At 33.8% G+C, this 27717-nt stretch overlaps 1 protein-coding gene across 2 annotated transcripts in view; it reads right to left on the bottom strand.

Annotated features, from left to right (window-relative positions):
- Positions 1 to 27717, bottom strand: part of LOC145291175 (uncharacterized) — a 47745-nt gene that overhangs the window by 7447 nt on the left and 12581 nt on the right. For both annotated transcript variants that reach the window (XM_080136721.1, XM_080136731.1), the window contains exon 2: positions 13617 to 13706. In XM_080136721.1, coding sequence (XP_079992847.1) covers positions 13617 to 13706 — 90 coding nt within the window. The remainder of the gene's footprint in view (positions 1 to 13616; positions 13707 to 27717) is intronic.

The following is a 27717-nucleotide window of genomic DNA, read 5'->3' as shown; positions in this document are numbered from 1 at the left end:
AAAAAAATCGCTAAAGCATTTGATCTAATTTTTTTGCATGAGTACTTAAGTTCAGATGCAACTTTTGGTAAGTACCATTTTTTTTTTTAATAATCTGAGAAAAGTGAAAAATCGATGTACCCTATATATATATATATATATATATATATATATATATATGTAAATTTGTAATTAAACTCGGTAAATTAAAAAATTTACAACAAATTAAGTTCTAATATTTTTACAAGCGCATTGTACAAAAGATTTTTCTGAAAGTTTGTTAGATAATATTATTGAAAAATTTCTTATACAATTAATATTAAAATTATAATAGAAAACACTATTATACACTACAAAAGAAAAAACATTCTGTAGGGTCACATCAAATATTAAAATATAAATGAAACATAAAATATTTTCTCTAGACTAATTAGTAATGGTAATTGGATTATGGAGGTCACCTTAACACAGACATTAGGTTGATATTACACCTTAAAGAAATGCAAGAAAAAGAGAGAAGGAGAAGAAACAGTAGAAAGAAAAGAAAAGTTGCTAATACAAAGTTTAAAATTTAGAAATATAGTTTAACCCGAGTTGAAAGTGGGGAGGGGCTAATACATGCCCATCAAAACGAATATACACACTGGCACAAACTCATGAACATATGCAACAACTTGCTACTTTAGATATGTATGTATGCATTTTCAGTTTGATAATATAATATGCAAATCTGTATAATTTTCCTGTTAATAATTATTTTTTTTTACATATGCATCATCACTACTTATCAATGCCAAGAGGCCATTCGAGGATAAGGATTAAAGAGTATACATTAGAAATTGGACAATACAGTAATCGTTAGTAATGGAAATTCGGTAAATTTGTTAACTTATATGGAATGGCTCATCAAGAACTTGTTTACGTTAGACTTGAAGACAACCATATTGTAGTCAGCCGGAAAGCAGGAAATCGGAAGACAATTCAACAGGCGTGCAGTTCTAAGAAAGAAGCTTTGTTCATGGAATCTACGTTTAGGTTTAGGCACAGATAAAGAGTGGGGGGGAATTATTGATAATGTTTTCAGCTAGACGAGTCTTTCTTGTGAAAGTTTGGCGAGGGGGGACCATAGACTGAAGTTCAGTCGAACACTTTCCATGAAAATAACGATACATCAGAGACAAACTCGCAACATCTCTCCTGTGAGAGAGGTTGCAGGGAAGAGAAAAGGACTTCTCCTACAAGGCTACAAAGTCTATTTTGAACTATATCAAGACAGGATAAGTCTTTTCTAGCAGCTCCTGCCCAGATGTGGCAACAGTATTCCATCCTTGGACGTACCTGGCTCTTATATAGATAGAGAATACCATCAGCAGTGAGATATCTACTGGATCGATAGAAAGATCCCACCATTTTTCCAGTGGCCTTGGCAACATTTGATGTACGTGTTCTATTTAAGATCAGGAGCAACGGTCAAGCCCAGAAGCTTGTCAAAACTTGAGACCTCCTGAAGAAGAGCCATTCATTTCAATTGATACCAGATGGGGATCAGAATGTTGATGATCTGTCTACGAACATGAAACTCGAACCCATGCGAAACTTTATATTTGGGTTTTAGTCCGAGAAAATCAGTGTAAAATTGTGAAAATTAAAAAAAAACAAGCCGCACATGTGTGGTTCCCCTCTGGTGCTGCATGTGAGAGGACGCCACAAAAAAAAAAAAAAAAGTGAATGTGAGAAGTGTGAAGGGCCAACATTGCCTTCACATTTTCGCCAAGTTTCAGAAAAATCTAATGTATGGGGTAAAAAGTGTAATTTTTGCAATTTGGGGGCATTTGTGACCTCTGGAGTTCGCAGGAACACAGAATTCCAGTGAAAATGGACAAACAGTGCAGTTTCACACTTTAAGATGTGTATATCCAGCACCATGGAAAACCACTATTTAGACATAAAGTTTTTGAGTAATATGGAAAAAAAAAAAGAGCCCCAGAAAGGCATGTTTTTTAGCCCTAGAAGTCCCAGAGGGATGCGAACCAGAATTTTGCCAGGGTCACCCATACTGAATTTATATTTTGAAAAACCACTATATAGTCAGAAATATCAAGGTTTTGTTGAGAAATGAAATGAGCCACAAAAAGGAGCATTTTTAGCAACTGAAAGTCCCTGGGTGTGTTAGCATGTTTATACCATGATTTGTACAAAATGAAATGTGAAAAAATCATTTATTGCAGCAAATATTTTATGTTCGATTTTAATGGTATCTTTAAGAGGTCGATGAGTTTATCTTCAGACAAAGAAGAAAAAACTAGGGTTTCAATTCAGAATTTTTCAAGGTAAGCAAGTTTCCTTATTTCTTCTGTGGAGAAATTTATATTTTTATTATTATTTTTCGTCACCTTGTTTTATGCTTGAGGTTAGACATTTGTGAATAATTTATAACTTCTGTTATGCTGCCAACCAGGATCCGATCGCCATTAACTCATTCCCTCCATATCTTAAGCAATCTACTACATGTCTTTCAAAGCAGGTTTCACATCAAATGGTATGCAACATTTTATCATGGAAGCCTGTAGATCAAGACTAATGCAGTGCAACCAGGATAGTGTAATTGTCAAGTTGTAGTGTTGAACTTATTTTGTAACCATACAAAAGTACATGTCGAGCACGTGTCGTACGCTACCATTCTTGCATATAAAACGGGATGCCAGTTTTGGGAAAATTTTTGATCACTGCCTGACGATCCCATGTGGCAGATACATGTTGTCTCATAATTGTGTCAGTTTGCACACTGGAATTAATTGTATCACTTAGGTGAATTTATTGACTCTTGACACCTGTAATAGCTCTTTCCATGTAGGTTGGATTTCGACAGGTGCATTCAGCAAAATTAGCTGCATCTTTCAAGTGTTATTTTCTACTTATTAAATGTAGTACACAAGTAAAGGTCACGGCTGTGGTTAATTTGTGATAAAATCTGGAAACTGCATTCATTAATTGCTTGAGAACATGTTCGCAGCAGAGACAAAAGCCTTTTCCAGATCAATGTTTGATTGATTGATTGATTGGTTTTACGGCATATCAACCTATGTGGTCATTTAATGCCGGAGTCCTTTTTTTTTTTTTTTAACTTTTTTTATTGGGAGGGGGGAATGACTTTTTCAGCCTTTCCTCCCTTTTTTTTATAAAATCGAACTAAGAAATTAAATGTTGTATTTATACATGGATGTGTATATTTGGATGACTTTAAATTTCCTTAAATTTTCTTATATAAATTTACTTTCCTTAGGTATGCTAGAATATTTGCTGAGTTGACCTTTTCAAAAAGGTCTTCCATATTGCTTTCTGTATAATATAATTTTCTAGTTGGGGCAAGGTCATCACACCCAACTAGGATATGTTTTACTGTGAGTGTCTCCTGGCATGGGATGCACTCTGGCGCCGATTCTCCATTTAGTATATAAGAATGAGTAAAGTTGGTGTGCCCTATGCGCAGCCGAGTCAGTATCACATCTTCTCGGCGTGATCTCTTGATGTCCGGACATCGTTCCTTAAGTTCAGGTTTGATTGAGTATAATTTGTTGCCCTCTTGCTGACTCCACCGCAGTTGCCATTTTTCCTGTATGTATGCTTTTATCTGGGGTCTAAGATCAGTATGTGGAATCTTAAAATTGTCAGTTGGAAGGTGAGAAGATCTTTTTGCAGCTGTATCTGCCCTGTCATTGCCTTTGATCCCCACATGGCTGGGGATCCAGACAAGAATAATGTTTTTAGTAGTTGAAAGGATATTGATTTTTTCTATTAATTTTGTTGTTAGTGGATTTTCTTGTTTTTGATTTTGTATAGATAATAGGACTGATAGAGAATCTGTGAGAATGATGAAGTTTTTGGTGGTTTCCTCTGAAATTATGTTGAGTGCTAGATCGATAGCTATAGTCTCTGCAGTGAATATAGATGCTTCATTTTGAAGATTTCTCTTCATTGTGGTTTTATGGTACGTTGCTGCACATCCAGTGTGATTGTTGCTTTTAGACCCGTCTGTGTAGATAAAGGTGTAGTCTGAATATTGTAATTTTAAATGTTGAAGTTCGTTGTGGTATTCAATAGGGTTTGTGGTAGATTTGGACTTTTTGTTTAGGTTGAGTTTTATTTCAACTTGTTTCATGGTCCATGGGGGTGTTTTAGGCAGTATGAAGTTGTGAATGCTGGAGATTGGAATTTTCGATTCTTCAATGCTTTCCTTCATTCGGAGCCCGAACGTTTTGATAGTTTTTCTTCTCATGTTAAAGAGTTCTTCATATTTAGGATGGAAGGTACATTGGTATGCAGGGTTGTTTGGGCAAGACTTCAGTTTCAGTAAATATTGAAGGGCTAACTTTTATCGCCTTAGATCTAGTGGGGGTTCGTGTGCTTCCGTGTATAGACTGTTCACGGGGGAAGTTCTGTATGCTCCTAGGGCCAATCTTAGGCCAGTATGGTGAATAGGGTCTAGGCTTTTTATATATGATGTTCGGGTTGATCCATATATGAAACAACCGTAGTCTAGCTTTGAGCGGACTAGTGCTCTGTAAAGTTTAAGGAGTGTTTCCCTGTCTGCACCCCAATCGGTATGTGCTACCACTCTCAAAAGATTTACAGCTTTGTTACATTTTTTTTTCAGATAGTTTATGTGTGGGATGAAAGTTAACTTTTTGTCAAATAAAATCCCTAAGAATTTGTACTGGTCAGTAACTGGTATGGGCATTTCTTCCATGGTTAGGACAGGATCATTATGCATGTTCTTTAGTTTGCAGAAATGCATGCATTTCGTTTTTCTTTTGGAGAATCTAAATCCATTCTCTTCCGTCCATCTCATTACTTTGTTTAAGCACAATTGAAGCTTCCTTTCTATTATAGATATATATCTAGATCTACAGCATATTAGGAAGTCATCCACATATAGGGAGCAATCTACCCCAGGGTTAAGGTTTTTTACAATGTTGTTAATTCGGATACTGAACAGGGTCACTGACAGTATACTCCCTTGAGGTACTCCATTCTCTTGTTCTTTCAAGTCCGAGAGAGCTGTGCCAACCTTTATTCTGAACCGTCTATTTTTTAAAAAATTTTCAATAAAAATTGGCATTCTACCTTTTAGTCCAAGCGCCTTCAGATCCCTTGTAACACCGTACTTCCACACAGTATCGTAGGCTTTTTCCATGTCAAAAAACACTGCTGTTAAATGTTCTTTCCTTACAAAGGCTTCTCTGATGAAGGTTTCAAGTCTGACTATGTGGTCTATTGAACTTCGGTTTTTCCTGAATCCTGTTTGAAATTCTGTAATAAGATTCTCTGTTTCCAGGAACCAGATTAGTCTTTTGTTTATAATCCTTTCCATGGTCTTACAAATGCAGCTTGTTAGAGCTATTGGCCTGAAATTCAACGGATCTGAGACGTTACTTGATTGGGATTGGATGTTTGAGTTTTCAGATTTGGGGATTGGTATTATTGTGGCCTCTTTCCAGGTCTCGGGTACGTTTCCACTGGACCATATAATATTGAAAATTTCAAGTAGGTATTTAATTGAGGCTTCTGGAAGTTTTTTGAGGATTTCATATGGAATTTCATCGGGCCCTGTAGCTGTGTCATGGGATTTGGTTAGCGATTCTTTTAATTCAGGCAAGGTAAGAGGTTGGTTGTATTTTTCAGTATTTTGTGATTTAAATAGAATTTTCTTTTTCTCTTCCTTTTCTCTAATCTTTTTGAATTTCTCTGTCTGTCACATGATGAAATTTTTGATAAATTATCTGCCAGGTTATTGGAAATGTCTTTTTGATCGGTGTATATTTTGTTGCCTTTAGAGATGTGGGATATTGGTGTACTACTACACTTTCCTTCTATTTTCCTCATCATGTTCCAAACTGTTTTCGCCTTGGTATTCACATTAATTTTGGATATATAATTTCTCCAGGTTGTTCTTTTGGATTCCTTTATGATTCGTCTGGCTTTTGCTCTGTTGTTTTTGAAGAAATCCAGATTTTCGCTTGTTGGATACTTTTCGAATTTTCTCAAGGCAGCTCGTCGAGCTCTGATGGCTTTTCTGCATTCTTTTGTGAACCAAGGTTTGTTGTGATTGTTGGTTTTGGTTGTTTTCGGTATGGTATTATTTGCTATGTTTGTGAGTGTTTTAATGAAGTAGTTCAAATGGTCATCTTCATCATTCTTTTCGATAATTAATTGGTTTTTGCACTGTTCCTGGAAGTCTTCCCAATCCGCTTTATGTAGGTTCCATTTGGGTGTTTTTTGTTCAGTGCTAGTACTTAGACTTTCCAGGATGATTGGGAAATGATCACTCCCACAGGTGTCATTGTGTACTTTCCAGTCATAGTCCATATATATGGAAGGATCACATAAGGTAAGGTCAATGGCGGTGAAAGTACCTGTTGCTGGGTACATATAGGTGTAGTTTTGATTATTAAGGAGGCATAGATTATTTTTATTTATTATGTTTTCTATTTCTTTTCCTTTTTTATTTGTTTCTTTACTTCCCCATATTACATTGTGACTGTTGAGATCTCCTAGTAGAAAAAAGGGTTTAGGGAGTTGTTTTATTAATTGAGTTATCTCAGTTTCGTTGATTGTATCTTTTGGAGGGATGTATATTGAGCAAAGTGTTATAGTTCTATGTAGAGTCACTGAAACTGCAATTGCTTGCAAGTTTGTGTTTATATTTATTTGTCTTTGAGGGACTTCATTCTTCACAAGTATTGATGTGCCTCCAGAAGCTCTGTCCGTATCTTTATTTATGTAGTTGTAAGATGTGTAGTGTTTTATGTTGATGGTATTATTTTCTTTCAGAAAGGTCTCCTGTAGACAGACAAGTGCTGGGCTCATATTTGTTATTAATAATGTGAGTTCATTTTGGTTTGCTTTTATCCCTCTGATATTCCATTGTAATATTTTGTTCATCATTTGGAATTGTGTTCAACTTCCATCGTCTCCAATCCCTCAAATCTATTTTCTGTCGGAGTCCCTGTTCGAGATATAGATCGGGATCTTTCTTTTCCTGTTTTTTTTTTTTTTTTTTTTTTTTTGTCTGGGGGGGATTTTTGATTCTTTTCTGGCTTGTGATGTGTTTGATGGTTGTTCGGTTGTTTTTGTAGAAATGGTTTGTGGTTTTGTTTCTTTTTGTGGTTCAGTAGTGTCTTTACTTAATATTATCCTTGGATTGGTTGCAGACATTGCACTATTCATTTTCCTCATTTCTTCTAATAGTTCTTTCATTTCCTTTATTAGTTTGCTTAGGACATCAATTTTCTTGTCAGTTGTATCCGTTACATGTATATGACCATTTTGATTGTTGATTGGATTAGTTTTTTTTGTTGCATCTGCATATGTTTTAGTTTCGATGATTTTCCTGGCCTCTGGGTAGGATATATTCTTTATATGTTTTAGTTTGGTCACTTCTTTTTCTCTTTTCCATATTTCGCAATATCTAGAGCCAGCGCCATGGTTTCCCAGGCAGTTGGCACACTTGAAATCTTTTCTGCAGTCAATGTGTGGGCCACTTTCTCCACATCTTCCACACACTGGTAATCGTGTGCACCGATCTTGATGGTGTCCAAACTTCTGGCACTTGAAGCATTGGAGGGGGTTTGGAATATAAATTTCTACATTTATTTTCATATATCCGACTTTCACTTCTTTGGGTATGGTGAGGGAATCGAAAGTTAGTATATATGTATTGGTATCGATTTTCTCACCGTTTTTTTTAATTTGAACTCTGCGAACATCTAACACATTCTGTTTCTGTAAGTTTGTCCGGATTTCCTCCAAGGGACAAAGTGCAAGTTCGTGGCTTTTCACTACTCCTTTGCAGGTATTTAGGGTTGAATGTCTGTAGCATTTGACTTTGATGTTTTCAAATAATTTTAGTTTCAATATTTCTTTAGTTTGTTCTTCGTTATGGGTTTCTATTAGTAGGCTGCCGTTAAATTGTTTTTTAATAGACTTTGGTTTTAGAGTTTTAAGATTTTTTTCAATTTTAAAAGGTGATAGTTTGCTCAAAGGAGTTTCTTCCATTGATTCTATTACTACGAATGTTGAGTTCCTTGGTTTTATCGTCTCTTCGTCAGAGCTACTGATGTCAGAGACATCAGAGTGGGTTCTCTTTGGGTGGTTGGGTGGTTTTTGGGAGGAATAAGCCATATATTTTGTTTTCTTTTTTCGTCATCTTTGTTCCCCACCCACCTCGGAGTCCTATTTGGGAAGAGCCTGGGGGGAAACCCATTCGCCCAGCCTCTACAGGGATACAATGATGATATAACCGACTTTGGTGGTATCATAATGATTATCTGTTCTCTCTTGATATTGCTATGGGATCTGTAGCAATCCTGAGGGGTTTACAGCCTCGTCATCGATATTCACACCTAATCGATTGACCCTCAGCCACCGCTTTCCATCATATATTAGGGAGTAGGGTTATTTGTGGGAGAGGGGGGATGTGTTGTATTAGTAGTGGGTTTTTGGAATGGGCAATATATGGTGGGGCTTGGCGTGACTGGCCGATTGGTCGGATCGGGCCTCTCCGACCGCCCGTCTAATCGAAGTAAGGGCCAAAGTAATGTGTTGCGGTGCCTAAACTTCTATGTATCCTGGTTTAGGTTCGCTCAATCACCAGGATCACGTCCTAAGACTTTACGGGTAGCAACCCACGGCTAACTGGTTGCCCCATTGAGGGATTTTTACCCTCTGCAGGGGGACAGTCGGTTTGTTCTCATGCCCTACCGACAGGGCAAAAAAATAAATAAATAAATAGATAATTTAATAGAATATATTTGTTTTCTTTTTCTTTCTTTTTTTGTTGTTTCTTTTCCTTTTTAAAATCTGTTTCTATTTAACCCATAGTTGGGACCCTAACAGGTACTACCACTCCGGGTCAGGGTGGACCTGGGAGCAATGGCAATTAAGAGGTGGCTCCACACTCCCCAAGCCCGTAAGCTGGACCTCACCATCGGATGTAGTTTAAGGTCATATCCAGGACCGGGAGTAAGGAAAAAATAAAATAAAAAGGGGGGGGGGGGAATAGGCTGTTGTTTTTGTTTTTGGTTTTGCAGAACATAATTAAGTTTTACAAAAAAGATCAGAAAACAAAAAAACGTCAATGTAGGTGCATTTCGTCTCAGGAAGCCACAGGGCAGCCTGATCTGGTAGCACCAGGCCAGATCAATGAAGATGTGAAAAAGTTGCTTTTTATGTAATGCAAAAGCCTTGCGATTTCAGAGAGAGAGGGAGAGAGGGCCGTGATGTAGTCTTTAAGTAAAAGCAGTCATCACAGGAGGTACAACAGAGTTGTAGTTTCAGGGCAGTAGCAAATGTCAGTTGCAGGTATCAACCTCAGATTTTGTCATTCGTAATTTTGAACCTTCTACGATTTTATCCATCATGAATATCAAATATTTGGAAATCATTTCTTCACATCCTCAATCACTGCAGTAACTCTTTTCACAATTTAGTAATAATTCATGACATAAATGCAACAGGTCACCCAAACTAGTTTAAGATGGTGAATATGTTAACATCTGATGTATATGATTCTATCAAGCATGGTGTTGGTGGTGTTAGGGCAGTGCCTTCATAAATATCTTAAGATGAAACTATCTTGATTAAGAGCTAAATGTAGTCTGAAGATGTATTTTTAGTAACAAATGAACAGAACAAAAGGAATGCATGGAAATGCTGAATACAGAGTTTTCATAGGACTGAGAAAATCTAGAAGTTACAGAAGCGGTATATAGATAAGCTATAAGAATTGAGAAAGAAATCGTATATGAAGCTGTAAGATGAAATGTAAAGTTGCAGGACCGTCGGGTGTTGCAGAAATAATAAAGACTGGGGATGAAACAGGTATTAATTAGTTGTTCGTTACTGGTTCTTTCAACCACTTTCAGGATCCATCAACTTTAAGCCTTGTAATTACTTCTTTCTAGAACTTCTCTTTACCCTAGTCACAGTTTGCATTTCTAAGACCCATCTTTTAATTGAAGGGGGAGAAAGAAAAAAAAAAGGTTATGTCAACCTTTCGTCTCTGCCATTTTTAATTGTAAGCAGACAACTATATGAGATAGAGACAAGATTAAAAGTGGCAACCTCCAAGGAACAATGACACGCACATGTGAGATTAATTGCGACTATGTTTGCAAATTTTTTTTAGATCTTTTTTAAAATCAGAATCATTTATTATACAAATCTAAAATCCTTGGAAAGCTTAGAACACTTTCATCATCGATATTTGAATGAAGAAGCGATTGTGGTGATATTACATCCAGCTGTTCTTTATGCTCTAATAAGCTTATGGAACTTTTGCTGTTACTAACGAGCAAAGACTTACTGCCATCAATCAAATGAAGAGTTTATCAGGCATATATATATATATATATATATATATATATATATATATATATATATATAAAAGCAAAAATGTATGTATGTGTGTTCGCTTTTTCTGTATGTCTACAAAAGGCTTTTTTCAGAGAAGCGGTCAGTCGGTTTAAAACTTTTTATATCACATATAAATCGTAATATGCCAGAGTTAACAACGAAGCTCGCCTGTCTATTTAATTTGCTTGACTTCGGGAAGATAAATATTCAACATTTGTTGCTCGCCGCATGTGGATTAGTCTTTTTCCTATAATGAAAGCGACACTAATTCTGGCGGTATTTTCCGTCTATCGCTGGAAATGTCCGAAAGCAATCAGCTTTGATCAATGTGGAAATATTTTCCATATACCAAACAATTGCTATTCAATTTGGATAAGGGGAGCTGCCCCCCCCCCCCAACATCTTGGGGGAAAAAAAAAAAAAAAAAAAAAAAAAAAAAAAAAAAAGCATTCCCGCAGTAAATGAAATACTATCCCGCAGTCAAACTTGACCTGATTAAGTCATTAAAACGTGCACCTGCCAAATCCAAGTAATTAAATAAATTCAAACGTATTTCCGTTAGCATCTCGTGGTGGCCCAATGGTTAAAACCGTCGCACTCTTTTTTTTTTTCACACTTCAATTTCCAACTTTGCCTCAACGGTTCGGGTTAGATCCTCATACTTACCTACCAAAACATTTTTTTTATTATTCAACCCCCCCCCCCGGGTGTTTTCACACACACCTCCAAACACCCGGGCAACGCCGGGTACTCCTCGCTAGTATACATATACAGCCCCCCCCCCCAAAAAAAAACAGACCCCAACTCTAATTAAGCCCCGTTTCTTCGTGTTTTCTCCGAATGAAATGAAACTTTGGTTGTAACTGGTTTATTATATTCAAAACATCACATCAAAACACTAGAGTCTTTGTCCCTTTTTTTCTCCGTTCTACAGCATATGTTCTAGATGAGCTCCATTTAGCTTTTGTTTTTATTTTGGGGTCACCATATATATATATATATATATATATATATATATATATATAATGTGATGTGATGTGATGTGATGATGTACATAAGTGACACCTGATCAGTAATGGTTGAGGAAATATATAGCAAGAAATGTGAAAATTATATGGATGTGTCAAGTGAAAAACAGGCACAGATCTGCTGACCCACGATTTGGACAGTATAGGGAAATGTGTGCAGAACATAACTTTACTTGTTTCGTCACCGTGAATCTGTTTTGGTTATTAGATGTGCATCAGTTAACAGAAGGTCAAGTAAAATATGGGTGAAAATGGCAAGGGTGGATTTGAGAAAAATGAGAATAAAGACTTGGCCAGAGATAAATTATTTTTGGATTCAATTTCTAAAAGCAATCCAACATGCAGCATATAAAACGTTAAACCAAATATGACAATGCTTCCTGCAATCTAGAAGTGGATATAGTTTTGATTTATCAGATTGCACTAACCCGTCAACAATTTCATAGCAAAGCACTGAAATCTTGTTCATAAAAATTGTATGAGTTTTTATATTTTTCAGTCAGTTTTTTGCTAGCTTCAAAAGAACTTAATATTCTGTTTAGTTTCTTCCAGTGTTGTTGAGATCAGTTATGAGTCCATAAAAAATTGTTTTAAAATGTTAATCAACTATGATGTCTACCTAACAGTCCAACGTAATTAGATAGTATAGTCATACGAAGAGAATTTTGAGTGTTTACAAAATACAAGTTTATACAATCTTCATCTGTCATACACTTCCATTGACAGAATGGACAGTTCTTATTTTAGATCACCCCAGGCAGTGCTTAATTCGCCTGAAGCACGAACCTTATTGTTAAGAGGGATTAGTAATGCAAAGTGGTTGAAGATTGGGAAAAGTCAATCATTAAAAACACTTAAATGCAGAAAAGAGTGGCGGAATGATTTTGATATTTAAATGGTTGAATAAATCTACGATATCTTATTTTGAAATTAGGGAAGAATTATTTTGGCAAACCAGCTCACTCAAACAATATAGTAAATGATTATATACATCCTGGAATAGTCTATTGTAAATAAAAAAGGGTTTAGTTGCTTTGTACAAAATTAGAGAGCAACTCATAATGAAGCGATTGCAGTCATTTAAAACAGAGAGAAGTAAACAAGCAAACATGGGCTTCCAAAACAGTACCAGGTCATCTGTATCATTTATTCAAGCAATTCTAAATATTTGCGTAATCTAGGAGCTTGAAGTGGGGGTTGTATATTCTGTGAAGTGGGGGTTGTATATTCTGAGGTTTTTGTTTGCAAATACATTTGTCTGGTTGATAATCTGTTACAACCATCATGTTGGAGCAACTCATAAGGTAGCAATTGCAGTTGCTTCACTTTTAATGGGTCCATACATCACAAAATCTATCTATAAATACAAAGTGATAGCTCTCAGATCAAAGTTTTGTTGTTTTTTTTTTTACAAGATTTTTTCAGGAATAAAAAGTTCATGCCTTTCTTGTTCTAGTCTAAAACAAATTAGTAGAATTGGTTGGTACTAAATTTTCAAACACCATTTCTTATTAAATCTATAATGATCTGCAGAGTTAAGATTTTTGTTCCAAACAACTGTTAGTTTCTCTGCATGGGTCACATTGTGCCCAAGAGATTTTAGTCAACCCCTCTTAAAGTATATGTCCACTTGTAGTACATTATATTTGAAATTAACTAACCTTACTATACAAGACAGATATATCATGATTGTAGTAAGAACATGAAATTACAGTCAGTGCTTTTAATTGCAGAATCAAATCATTTTGGATAGGTCAGTTGCGACACTGCAAAATAAAAATAATTTCCTGACATGGGTAAGCTGATTAAATGGCTTAAAGTCTTGTTTACAACACTATAGTAAAAATACAGAAATAAACATGCGACTATTTTACTGCAGACCTAGTATAACTAGCTTATACTTAAAAATATTCTAGAGAATGCATTATTACTAGTGGCAGTAATTTGTTCTCTATCTCCTGATTATCTCCCTTAGTTTGAACAGGTAATATTCCAGCCAAGGGAGATAATTTGTTCTACAGGTCATGTTCTGCATTAGTTTGGGGATAAAAATAAATGAACATATGGGTTTATTCACAAAGGAGCCATCTAGTTAGAAGTAGGTAGGAGTGGAACCACTCATAGATCTTGAATCCCTAGCCAGACAAACTGGTTGGAAAAATACTTCCAAAAATGTGAGATAAAAGGCAAACTTACTGATGCTGCTGCAATTGCTGTTATTAGCATCATCATATACTTCGTAGCCATCAAGCAATAATTCTGCAGCTGTGGCTTGACTCATTCCTTCTGAAAAAGAAAATGTTTAAAATATTCAAAACTTGAAATAAAAAATAACTGATTTTTGTGATTTTAGATTTTTAGGTAAAGAAATGTTTTTGATTAAAGCAGTTAAAGATGTGGAAGAAATCCTATACTACATGATTGGAAACATGAAAATGTGGGTTCATTATAGGCAATAGTGAAAACATTCACGAATGAAGTACTGCTTAGTGAGATCAAGAGACAGAATTTTGAAGTGTGAGAACAGAAAGATAGGAAATAGGAAAGCTTTTTTTGTTCTTTTTGAGAAAACTATCAGATGCAGGGGAAAGCTATACTGGCTAGACAAATAAAAAATGAGCTCACATTAAGTAAAAATAGTCTCACTCTCTTAAGAAAAGTATTTTCTTACATATTTAATCAACATTTTTTCCAAACAAAAAATATTGTGAGTTATACTTTTTATTTTTTGAAGATTAATCTATAAAAAAACTGTTTCAGATTCCGTTTTCACTGGATGAGCAACTACCATAACAATGGAAGTCAAAGTGATTAGGAAAATATCCTCCAAAAAGAAGAAATGCAGAAATCTAGGGAAAATTCCAGAAATTAAGGAACAATAAACCTGTAGTTTGATCTGAACAATTAATTTCAGCCATATGAAATTAAATATTCATTTATTCTTTTAAAATAATTTGAAAATTAATTTTAGCCTGAATTTCAATAAATACAAAAATTGCATAGTGCAAATTTTTTTTTTTTTTTTTTTTTTTTTTCATTTTACAGGCTGACATATTTTTCAAGGTTTTATGGATTCAAAGATTTTTTCAGCATGTTTTTGTTTTTTTTTAGCCAGTGCAACAATTCCCACTAACATTGAAAGCAATAAAGTTACACCAACTTAAACTCTAGTTCTTCATGCTATAGAATTTGGACTCTGCATTAGTTTTTGTAAGTCGCTATAGCATCCATTAAGTCAATTGTGTACTGTTGAGAAAGGAAAATTACTTTACCAAAAGGTGATTCAAGAATCTTAACTAAACATAAGTTAATGATGCATTTCCTAAACAATAATGTTAAAAGAAAGGGTCTGTGTTGAATCTACAAACCTTCACACAAAGTTTTTTTGGACCAGTGTTGAAAGATTATTTTGACCATCACAGGAGCAAAATGTTTTTTTCATTATATCATCCACAGTTGTTATTTGTGAAAGAAAAGACTGAGCAGGATTAGAGACAAGACAAGCATTTATTTAATCTATGCATTTAGTAATGAAAATAATATTTCAAACTTAAGTGTTACAGACAGAAGTTTATAAAGATAAGATGCAAACGTTTAGACAAGGCATCTTACAAAGGTTATACTTGCAAACAATATTTTTATTTGCATTGGAAAAAAATTTCAATACATTTTTTTCCTTTTGTGAATCATCTGTCAGGTGCAAAGGGGGGGGGGCAGGTGTCTACCAACCAGAGCATTTACATTTTTTAATTATAGTTTGAACCAAATGAATAAAATACAAATAGCATAAATTTAAACTTGTGCTCCTTTGTAGTATATTTTATTCAAAATTTTTATATAAAGTTTCAAATTAAAAGCTAGAAACCAAAATCTAAGTCGTACTAATAAAAACCTATCAAAACCTCTCAATTACTTTTACTGAAAATTCCTTTCAAATTTCTAAGTTCAATTACATTTTTTACTTTTTAAAGTTTAAAAATTTTGGTTTATTTTACACTATTATATTTGATTTGAATATTTGATAATTAAAAATGATTTCATGTGTTATCAGTTACATTGAGGAGAAATAGACATGAAGTGGTTTCATAATTTTATTAATTGACAAGTGATTTGGGCATACAAATTTCATAAAGCCTATGTATGCTCTTAATTTGATTAGACCTATATCATTTCAACTGGTTTATTCTAGTATGATATTTGCTTTAGGTGGGTAATCTACTTCCACTAAAAGAAATTTCTGAAGAATATCAAATTCATGTGGTTCCCAGTCGCATTCCCATCTGATACTGACCAAGCCAAAAGTTACTTAACTTTGGTGATCTAATGAGAACCAATGTCAACATGATTAAACCGTATATCAAAGAACAAATAAAGGGGATATATAAAAGTGTAAATTTAACTCCTGCTGAAGTCTGTATGGAATCAAGTGACCCTTAACCACCTCAGACACTCCACGACCCTGGATTTAAGACTATGCAAAAGAAATGAAAAAGCAGCAACACTTGTCACATAAAAGTGAATCAAAAAAAAAAAAATCAAAACTCAATTATTTTATTAAATTACAATTTTTATTCAAGTTAAATAACCGGATAATTTATAAAGTTTTTAACCAGAGTATTACTAAAATTTCCCTACAAAGTATTTATTAACAAAATGGTTCTTGTTGTGCGCAAGTTGATTTTGCTGAATACAGTTAGTAAATAATTTTACAAACTAGAAAGTGATTCTCCGATCTGCTGAATGGCATTATAGATAAAAGTTAAAGTACAGCTGGCATTGAAAATAAAACATTCCAGTCAAGAAATCAGAAATACACAGATGACATTGTTGGGATAAAACGTCTGTTCAGGATAAATTAATATTTAAACAATCAATTATTCATTCAACTCATAGAATACTTCAATGTTCTTCAGTTCAACAGTAACGTCCTTACTGTTAGGTTGAGAAATGATTCTTTGTTGTATACTCTACTTGTAAATAAAGACATATACAGAAATAAAACAGTTGCTTATTGCAGTTTTCATTGTATATTTTCTGCATTCAACACACAATGTCAAATTGAGCCACAAACCTCTATGTAAAATCTTAGACTGTACATGCCTTGGCTTGCTGTATGTAAAGGAACAGATTCTATCAACCACTCTCTGCAACTCTAGATAGATTCTCTAACTTTTAGGCTACATGATTGAATGTCCATCACGTTCACTTCCTGACTTCCTTTCCTAGATTCGCCGGTAATTATATAATAAACTCTTTTCTTTGTTCTTAAAACTCACTTTTGAAATTAAACAATCACATTATTCCTTAATGTAAAAAACAAATGATGTTATTGTTTTTGCCATTTCCCATTTGCTCTAAATATTTTAACTTGTTTTTATTTAACATTTCAAAGCTGACTTCATAGTCATAAATTGCATATTTAACTAATTAACTCTACTCAGTTGCTACTGTAAGGCCCCAATCTGTTATATGTTCCAAGTATTTTTTATAGGTCGGAGTGTACTGACTTAAAAAAACACATGCTCTTTTATTTAATTTCTTGATAGAGAGAAGGAGGTAAATAACATTTATTCATCCAACTTAGTGAGATATCAAACAAAATGATTTCATCAACTGCTCTAATCTGGAGGTTGGCATTCTAAAATTTAAATGTAAAATATTAAATTCATTTTTTTTAATAAATGTATTTCCTCAATAGAACAGCCAATGTATATACATTAATATATGATGGAATCATCTTGTATATGAAATCTTATAAGCGTTACACATTTGAAAGAATTGGAACTGATTTTTTAAATATTTCACAACATTAAAGAAATTTATAAAATGTAAATTTACAGAAGGTTTTTAATATAAAAATATAAAATATCCTTTAAAATTTTTATTCACATGCGCGCACACACACACACACACACACACACACACACACACACACACACACACACACACACACACAGTAATAGTCTTCTATCATAAAGGAAAGCAATGTCTGTGTTCAGCTGAAACTATCAAAAATACCCATACAGATCATATATATTTTTGATTTAATAACTTGAGCTAGTTATGGTAATTAAAAAAAAAAAAAGAAACCAGGTCAAACAGTTGTGTATGCCTGAAAACAAGAGACATGTTACCACCAGTTAATATCACAAAGGAAAATAGAATATTGTCTCATCTGCACCTAGTATTAACAGTAAAACAGAATATTAATCATAGATTGAACGATCCACAAAAAGTAGAAGTTATTTTATATATTTTAATGCTAAAACAATTTTAAAATGTAGAAACAATTTAAAAGATAGACATAGCACACTTATTTCTCCATAAATCAAATTATAGCTATTTACTTTCATTTTTTGAGCAAAATAATTAGCTTTTAGTAATTAAATGTGATATTTGATTCATTTCAAATCGTCTCGTAATACAAGATCAGATATGTGAAACTCAGTGATTCGGCTCAACTTAGTATAAAAGGCTGAATTCAGTTCGAAAGGCTGAATTCAGTTCGAAAGTTTGAATTTCTCATTCTTATTCAAAATGATGAAGTGTAAAAAGTTCATTGATAATGAAAATCCACGTCAAAGTACTTCATTATTCTAACGAGTGTCTGCAACAAATATACAAGATACAAAGTGTTCTTGGTTTTCTTTTTCCTTTAAAACCTGTTTTTGTTGGAGATATGGCTTTCTACTATATGTGACACATTCACTTGCTATTTCTAAGACTCAAACTAAGAAATCTTTAAAATTCTAACCATCCCTTTTGAATGAAATCGTTTTAATTTCTCTTGCACTTGGTTCACTGAATATATTTATCAGGTAATTTTTTTTATAAGTGTGGTCAAGTATGCTTTGCTAATACCAGTACTTAAAATACACAAAACAAGAAATAAAAAGTAAAAGATATTTTAACAGAAGGGAAAGATCACAGTTAAACTTCCATTTCTTGTTCTCTTTCGGTGGAGGATCAGTCCTTCACAACTGAGAGAATTTTTTATTTTTGTACCTTTTCTCCACGTTAAAAAACGACCCTGGTGTCTCTGTCCCGTAAGGAGGCATAGTAAATAGGCACAGTTAAACTTGAACGAGTAAGATGAAGGTAGATGTGTTGTGTAGTGGGTCAGGGGTTCATATTGGTGACAACATAACGGGGCACAGAAATTCAAAGGCTGTTAAGGTACATATTGACGACACACATAACGAGGGACTCCAAACAATGACATATCTGTTTACATCATGACAACTGATCATAATTCTATTATAATATGGAGCTGGGACATTTATGCAACAGTTCTTGTTAACAGAGGAGGAGAGATACATTATTGATGATGGTGGAGACACATTACTTGGAAAGGGGTTATACAAAGTTTGTTTACAAGATGATAGACAAAACAAATTTACCTTTCAGTTGTAATGACGACGAGACAAGTTTACAAATATATGATTCTTTATTCATACCAGCTGGATGATAATTATTGTCAGGGATTCAAGCCTTTACAACTACATAGTCTCCTGCAAGAGGGCATCAGCTCTCACTAAGTCACTGTCCAACCAGTCTAACTGATTTTTTTCTTTGAACCCCCGTCTCAATATATTGAGAATCTCCCTTCTTCATGACGTCAGAGGCCTTCTGTTCCATGTGAATAAATTTCACACGAATTTTACATATATCTGTCCAAACACACTTTTGGCAAACAAAGGATTCCCAATTTTAATTGTTCTATATCTAACCTATTTTTAATCATTATTTATAAACTGGTATTGTCCATTCTTTTAACTGACATATTTAATATCCAGTTATTTTTAAAAGAATGAACAATTGACTGAATTCCTAAATTAATTATCCATCTGACATAAATAATATTTAACTATTTGTGAGAACAATGACAATTGTTCTGCATTCCTAGGATTTCAATATCTATCTTTTAACACTTGCCTACTGGGTTCGATTCTAGCTTTTTCCTAATATCATTTTCAAACTTATCTAGTTTTGCTTTCTTTCTTACTGGGGTCTGTCCCTTTTCATAACAGATGACAATTTTTAAAGAGAAAATAACTGCTAATAAGCAGATGCAAACATCCAGAAATGCTTCAGATTTGCGAAGGAGTACAAAAATTGGATTGTTGGAAACTAGAAGAAGGTACTATTAATGAACAAATTAATGTATAAACTCTTTAGTCAACGTTGGATTTACAAAGAGTTTTGATATCAGATGTAGTGCATCTACAGTCAAATACTGGAATTTCTATTATGGTATGGGTTTCATTCGAGGAAACTACTTCATGTTTCTTCTTTCAACTAACTCACATACATTATTATGGAAGAATTCTTAAACTAGATCAAATCACTGGCCATTTGCATTGGCGTCCCCATTGTCTACTTTTCAAATTACATCATCTTTAGCTCTTTCCAAATCTGATGCTATATATTATATTTTTAACTGGTCAATAATATTGTTCTTTCAAGGTTTTTTTTACATCTACATATAATAGCAGGTACAAAAGGCTAATATTTAATGTCCAAGTAATCTATTCAATATCTGGGAGTTCTTTTGACAGATCAACACACAGCTCATATATTTCCCTTTCAGTATTAATTTGGGATGGTCTCAAATAGAAAAAAAGTGTTCTTTTTCTGATATCTAATATACAAAATGAAGTATTTTTCAACATTGCTACACTGGATGTTCAATTTTTTGCAGGTGATCTACTGGAGATATTCACACACTCCACTGTTTAGTAGCCATCCCTCAGCATATTAAGTGACTCACACTTTCTAATTCTGTGTGGCAGAATTTGAACCAGTTGCCATTGTCAAAATCACTCTTAAAAGTATTGGTCATCAGACCATGATCAGATGCTGACTCCCCGTTTTATTCACAACCAGTTAGACTTTTCTTTTTTTTTTTTTTTTTCTTTTTTTTACACATCTCTGGTGATATAGTAGCTGGTATAAAATGTCCAGGTGGTCTATTCAATATCTTTATGTCCCTCTTGACATGTCAACACAAAACCTATCTACTTTCTGTCCAGTATTGGAATGATCTCCAGTGAGGAAGACATTTTATTGTATCAGTCAGAGATGTTTACAATCTTTTTCGCTTTCTGATATCTAACATGTAAAATGAAGTCTATTTCTCAAAGTTTGTCATCACTAGTCTAAAATCTGACAATTTGATTCTACCTAGCCAGTTTGTATTTTCTTTCAACATCTTCTCTACAATAATGTACATTGCTCCATCTTTTTTCTCCCCAACAAAATACTTATTCTAGCTAGGAATATTTTCAAGATGTTTGCCATCTTTGTTATAACAAATCTTAATGCTAATATTTGTATTAGAAAATATATTTAATAAAAACAAAGGCATAACTATCAGATTCTTTAAGAAGTTAGAATATTTGCTATCATATCAGGTGATGTCATGCCTATTTTTTATATGGTGTCAAATTATTACCATAAAAATGCATTTTGGTTTCTTTGTAAAAAATTTAAGCATTTTTTTTAACTCTTTTTATTAATAGTTCAAAACAAATGAATTACCAAGTTTGTTCAAATAGCTCAACTGGTACAGCATTGAACTGACAAACTAAAAGGTCCCTGGTTCAATCTTAGCTTTCATTCAATTATTTTATTTGTATAATTTGAATAATTTTTTTTAATGCAATAGCATACAAAATTATTAAATGATAAATAGCAATAAGTAGAAATATAAAATAAATCATTTAATTAAAAATCCATAAATACGCATTTTAGTTTATTTGGAAACAAGTCAGCTATTTTACTAAATATACATAAAGCAGTGATGCTAATAGAGATTTAGTGAGTTCTGGGATCCATAAATTTGATTTTTTTGGGGTCCCATGGAAATTTGATGAGTTTCCAGAGAATTTATATCATGATTCCCAGAATGGATCCCCACTTATGGAGCAATACATAACATGATTGAGGATGTGAAAAATGAAAGTTTAAAAGTCTAATGAGAAAGTACTTCTTATGCCAATCATTAACAGCTCCATTTGATCTCATGCTTGTCACTTTAGTTAATGAGATTTCTAATTTTCACAAGACTTCCTGGATGGATTTCACAATTCCTCTGCTTGTTAAGTTTATTGGTAGAAAAATGAGTTCTTGATTAAAAAGTCAGCCAATCATGAATTGGAACATAAATGACAAACTCATTTGCTTATGTCTGCAATTTATCTACAAGCACATAAATGGAGATCGAATACTTGTTATTTATATAAAATAATACATATTATATACGTTTAAAGCCAAAACACATTACAAAATAAACAGACATTTTGTTTGAAATTTATATTGAAATTGATAAATATATTTTGAAGGAAACCTTTATCTTCAGTATGTCTTTTTTTTGCCATGTTGTTGTTGGAGCAGAGACTCAGCGAATAGAAGTTAGTTTGTTGTTTTTACGGTAGTTTTTTTAGATCTTGGAATGGTGCGTTTGGTCACGTGGGATTCACGTTAAGCTTCAAACGTATACATACATATTTTATTCAAACTCAACCAGCGCTTCTAAACAACAAAAATCTTAATGTACTTTTGTTATTTTTTGTATTTTTAGGAATTACCTGTACAGTCTTTGGCACATGCGACAGCAGTTCCTCATGTGCATGCTCATGCTTTTTTGTTGTAGATGTAAAAGATTTATGATTCTAATCTGTAAGGAAGTCGCATATAGAATCAAACTCCCTCAAGTCATCAGTGTTAATTACCCAATTTTATCTTAGTTGTAGATCCTTTTGTAGAATAGGAACATTTAGACAAGACTGAAGTTCTTTGAATAAACTATGGCTAATAAGGGTGGAATCTTTAAAGTTGGAACATTTGTTTAATTTGCAGGAAAAAATTCCTTTCTTGATTATGTACAGTAAATACTTCACAGCACATGACAGTTTTGCTTCTGTGGAGACAATCCAGAGGATTGTGACTCTCTACAGATTATTCAGTTACTCTAGGGGTACTGAGCAGGCGCTGGAAGAGGTTTAGATGAAAAACAGAAAAGGTAGCTGCAATCATCTGCTAGCTAGAAGTTTTTTTTTTTAAGGGTGTTTTTATACAACGTTCACTCAAAATATAGGGAATTTTAATGGAACTGAATTTAATGTGTTTTTGATGAAAGAGTAAAAATGCTTTAATGCAAGTTTACAAAATGATATAACTTAGATACACTTCCCCTACCATGTTTTGTACGTTTTATTTCTGTCCCAATAAGAACAGAAAATTGACATGTTAATGTGAGGTAAGATAAAGATGGTATAAAAAAAGAATAAACTTTTTACTATCCCGACTTTCACCCCTTAAAAACAAAAAAAATAGTCAAACTTGGAAATGTTTCAATTTTATTTAATGGAAAATTGTGAAGGGCAAAGTTGACAAATCTACTGTTATGACATTAGTCTTTAATTGCAAATTGTTCGAGGATACAATCGTTGCTGATAATGCCCGCAAAGACATTCCAATCGCCTGCAATGATTAGATCATTCAAAGATATGTGATTAACAATAGCTTGCAAGTTGTTGTAGCAAAAGTCTATCATCAGCATAGATGGTAATGACACTTAAGATCGAGAACCAAGTCTTTCAAGTGGATATGAATCAGATGGCGGGAGATTGGTTCCCAGGTGAGAAATGATCCATTAGCACGATCAACAACAGTAGATGCAATAGTAATTGTCTGTATTTTTGAGATGAGGTGTTTTCACTTATTGAGATTGTCGGACCGACTTCCTCATCTTGGTTGTTATAGTCACAACATTTCACCCTCCAGCCTTCAGTTTTGTATCGAACTGTCCTAGTGACATATGGCAGAGTGGTCCTAGACGTTGTATCAAAGGTTACAGTTACCCAAAGGCGCCGAGTTCAATCCTGAACGAAGGCAGTGAAAAGTAAGATTCAAAACAGAGAATCAGCAAGTATGTCCCAGAGTCTAGCTGGAGTCCGAACGCGGTACCCCCGTAATAATAATAAAGGGTTGGGTTCGAGACTCCTAACAAACGGTTCCCCAGTTCGATAAAAAACACCTGATGAAGGCCGGAGGGCAAAACGGCCGAAACGGTGTGACTATAACAACCAAGATGAGGAAGTCATTCCAACAATCTCAATAAAAGTAGAGGTAATGCCATGAAGACCAGTTATCAGCTGAATCACTGGTAGTGAGTATGAGGCATTGTGTTGAAGGACTTAAGTAACTTCTGAGAGGCAGGCTATACTGTTGTTCACAATTTTGTAAAATGCTGCTGGCAGTTGAACATCTTTGATTGTAGATTATTCCAGGGTGAGGAAACAAGTAGCAAATATGGTTTCAATCATGTACTGGGATCATCTTATGTATCCATGATGCCCACAATCACCAAGCGAAAAGATAAAAAATTGGATCTTTGGCCAATTAACTAAAATTGCGGAAAAAGCAAAAACTAGCCTGATCCAACAAATTTGACAGCTTCAAACAACTATGCTGTTAAGCTAACGTTCTACTGGTGTTGATCAAAATACATTGCAGAGGAAAATGGCGGCAGGCCTGGAACATACCTCAGCTATTGGAGACTTCCATAAACTTTATAGCTTCCTCCATTCAAGCACAAAGAAAGGTTGGAGTGGTAACCAAGACATCTTAGACCAAAATGGCTAGACAATCACCAATCTCAGTGAACGTCTTCTTCACAGAAGAGATCACTTTGCCAATTTGCTCAACTATGACTACAAAACTCATCAACTACATATAATGACTCCCTATGACTTGAAGTTGCTGCTATCAGGAATTTCAAAAATAAAGCTGCAGATGAAGATATCAGAAAACTTGGTGCAAACATTAGGACCTGTCATTCACGTTATTACCCAGGTTTGACAGACTGAAATACTGAAATGATGCAACACTGGTATCATTCTTCAAGAAAATTGGTAAACGCTGCTGCAGTAACTATAGTTGTATCAGCCTGAACAACGCATCTGCTAAAATGTTTGCTTCTCCATTCTTCAAAAGATGATTCTAATTAAAAGAAGACTCCAAAATGAAACCAAACCAATGCAGTTTTCATCTATGCCAAGGCTAAACCAACCAAATATTCACCTTAAGACGAATTGGTGTTTCCAGCAAATGACAGTCATGGAGTTTTATTGATTTAGTTGCTGCATTCAACTGGAGAAGTCTCTGAAAGGTTATACAAGCAGATGGTATTCTGCCTAAACATCTCAGTCTTGCAGCATACTGGTCATCACGATCCCACATACGCATGCATGGCAAGGTTTCAAAATTATTCAGAATATAAACTAGTATTTGACAAGGGTATATTCTTTCAGCAAGACTTTTCAATTATGCTATTGACTGAGTCACCTTAAATGTCTTAAAAGTTTCTTAAGTGTTATTGTTGGTTGGAACTTTGCTGTCAAAAGATCTAGACTATGCAGATTGCATTACTCTGTAAAACATTTGCTGATGTCCTGTCTGCTATTAATGAGATTCAGCATGTTGCATCATAATTAGAACAAAAATGCCTCGAATACAAAAACACTTGCTGCCGGCTTTGCCCCAACAAACAAAACACCCATTATCCGCAATGTTCTTGAAGGGGTTACTATAATCAGATCCATGAGCTCTCCTATAGGGTGGTTAAAGGCAATGTGGTGGGTAACACAAAAACAAAAAGTTAGCTGATGATGGTTGAAGTTGATTCAGAATCCGATCAATATTCTTTGAAGTCCAATTGTGTACTGGAGTGAATTCATAGACTACACTGGCATTTATCGATCTTACCTAACTTTAAAAATGGGCTCAAATCACTGTAAAAGTTCTACTCGGATACCTAATCCTATCAATTTTTTTTTAACAAAAAAATTTGATATCCTTGCATAGGTTTTATGAATTAATAAAAAAAATCATATACAACTAAATTAGTCTCATAAAATTATGCCCCAAAAGATTTGTTTTTATTATAAATATAATCACAAAATTAAACTTATTACCATATATAGGCTAACAAAGAATCATGTACAAGCAAGTTTATAAAAAGTTCATGAAGTTATATACAGGAAATAGGATTTCTGGAACCATTTTCATTAGCTGATGCTGTATACAGTGAAGTATGAAGGAAATTTAAGGTGGTTTTGACAATTTTAAAATGTTCAGATAAAATTTTTAGTGTGAACAAAGTGGATAGTAGAGTAGATTGAAGATAGTAGCGAGATGATTGTGGATATTGGTGTGATAAATGGGAATTTAGTAGTGGCTACAATAGTGAGAGAACAGTAATGTAGGGTAATTAAGGGAAAAAGTGCAGAGCAGATATAAAAATGAAGTGCATACAAAGTGAAATATGGAAATTTTAGGGAGCAGTTAGAGCTAAAGATGGGGAGGGGTAGTCCAAGTAGGATATTTTTAGTAATGGAAAGAAAAAAACCAGAGCGTTACTTGATGATTTTTAGATTGTAAGATAAGGCTTGATTCTTTAGTTGGTATAATTTTATTGTGTTCATGTATCATGCACAAATTTAATTATTGAAGCTTTGATAGAAATTAAATATAAAGTTAAAAATTAATATGCACAAATAGAAAGCATTTTTGGTACACCTAGTTTTATAGATATGTTATATACTCTTGTTACATGGAACAATGTATATGTCCGCTTGTGTTGTGGTAATTGTGCTAATTTTTGTTGAAAATGTTTAATTATAAGCAATATAATTGTTCAGTTGTAAAACCATATCTGGTTAAGGTAGTATCAGAGTTTTTGTGTTGTGCGGACAATAAAATGAAGTATTGGGTTATTCTAGAGTTTTTAGGATTATTTCATGATAAAGGCTGTACTCAAGGTGAATTAAAGACAAATCATAATCTTGTGTTTATATCCTTTTGTTCAAATTTATCATTTTGCATGTTCCCTCCATGTTTGTTGAATATTGTAGTTTTTGCCTGTTCCTAAACAATTAAGATTTGAAAATAGATCCTGCGCCTCCCCGAAAACATTCTTAAACTACACTACCCAATGTACTTGTATAAATACATTTTGATGTAAAAGGTTACAATTTCTCAGAGTCTGTATTAGACTCATAGAAAGGAAATCCATTTAAACTTTATAAATTTAAAATTATAGAAACTAAAAAAGGAAAATTTTCAAAGTTTGTGTAACATTTAAATTATACAAATCCTTTAGTTGAAAAAATAAATAATAAACACAGATTGGTTAGGAAATGTTATTTAACAAATAAATGTACACTAGTTCATGAGGAGATCCAGCATGTATCTGATTCCAACCAGAAATTATTTTTGGGTTGGAATAAAAGCAATACATCAAATGTCATTAATTTAACAGACATATGTCAATAGAAAATATACCTGAAGAGCTCTATGTTAAAACACACAGCAAATCGTCGTAGTAGTAGTAGTAGATTCACTTTTAAACATATACAAGTTTACAGAAATTCAAGTCTCAGTTAATTATTTTATGTACAGATCATTAATAAATGAAGAAAAACTATTTTTTTGTCCTGTGTGAACTAACAAAACTGGACCAAAACAGTCTCTTTGATTTTATTTTCAGTAATTTCAGTTTACACTGAATGCTACCTCCCCAATTAGTAATCTATATCAATCTTAAATATGTATATAAAGGGCAATTGTTTTCCTTTTAGTAAAAGTTCTCAGAAATCAAGCCCCCTTCCTTCTTGGGGCTAACACTTGAACTCTGAGAGACAGATGTTCCAATAAAGTTCTTTATCTCCGAGTTGTTCGTATGTATGTTTGTCAAATTTTTAAAAAATTTTTTACATTAGGTCCACCTCCACAATTTTCTTTAAAATGACTTTTGTAGGTTTTCGACTATGCTGAAAAAGAAATCTAATTTACATTTTGCAGACAAAATTTTCAAGATATAAAGACCTGTATTATGCACATTAATTCATTGTCCGCCATGTTTGTACACGCGCGATAAATATACTTTTCTGTGACTGACACTGTCACCTAGCGGAAACAAATACACTTTCGTTTTTCAAAACGGAGAAATTAGTCATGTGCATGCGTGTAAAACAAAATTACGACTTCTTTTCACTTCCTTGAGTAATTTCATGTTAAGAATGGCTTTTGGAATAGACACCCCATTTGAGGGGGATGAGAAGAGTGAAAAAATATTTACTCCAAATATAACCGATATTCTTGACAGCATACCCACCCGCAAATACTGGGGGGGGGGGGGGGTGTCGGTCGCAGAGAAATAGATTTGTTTATCGCACACAAGTACAAACATCGCGGACGATGAATTACAGTGCTTAATACAGGTCTTTATATC

Source organism: Euprymna scolopes, chromosome 2 (genome assembly GCF_053919585.1).
Source record: "Euprymna scolopes isolate OS-2025 chromosome 2, ASM5391958v1, whole genome shotgun sequence".
Lineage (NCBI taxonomy): Eukaryota > Metazoa > Mollusca > Cephalopoda > Sepiida > Sepiolidae > Euprymna > Euprymna scolopes.
This window is presented reverse-complemented; position numbering and strand designations above follow the sequence as displayed.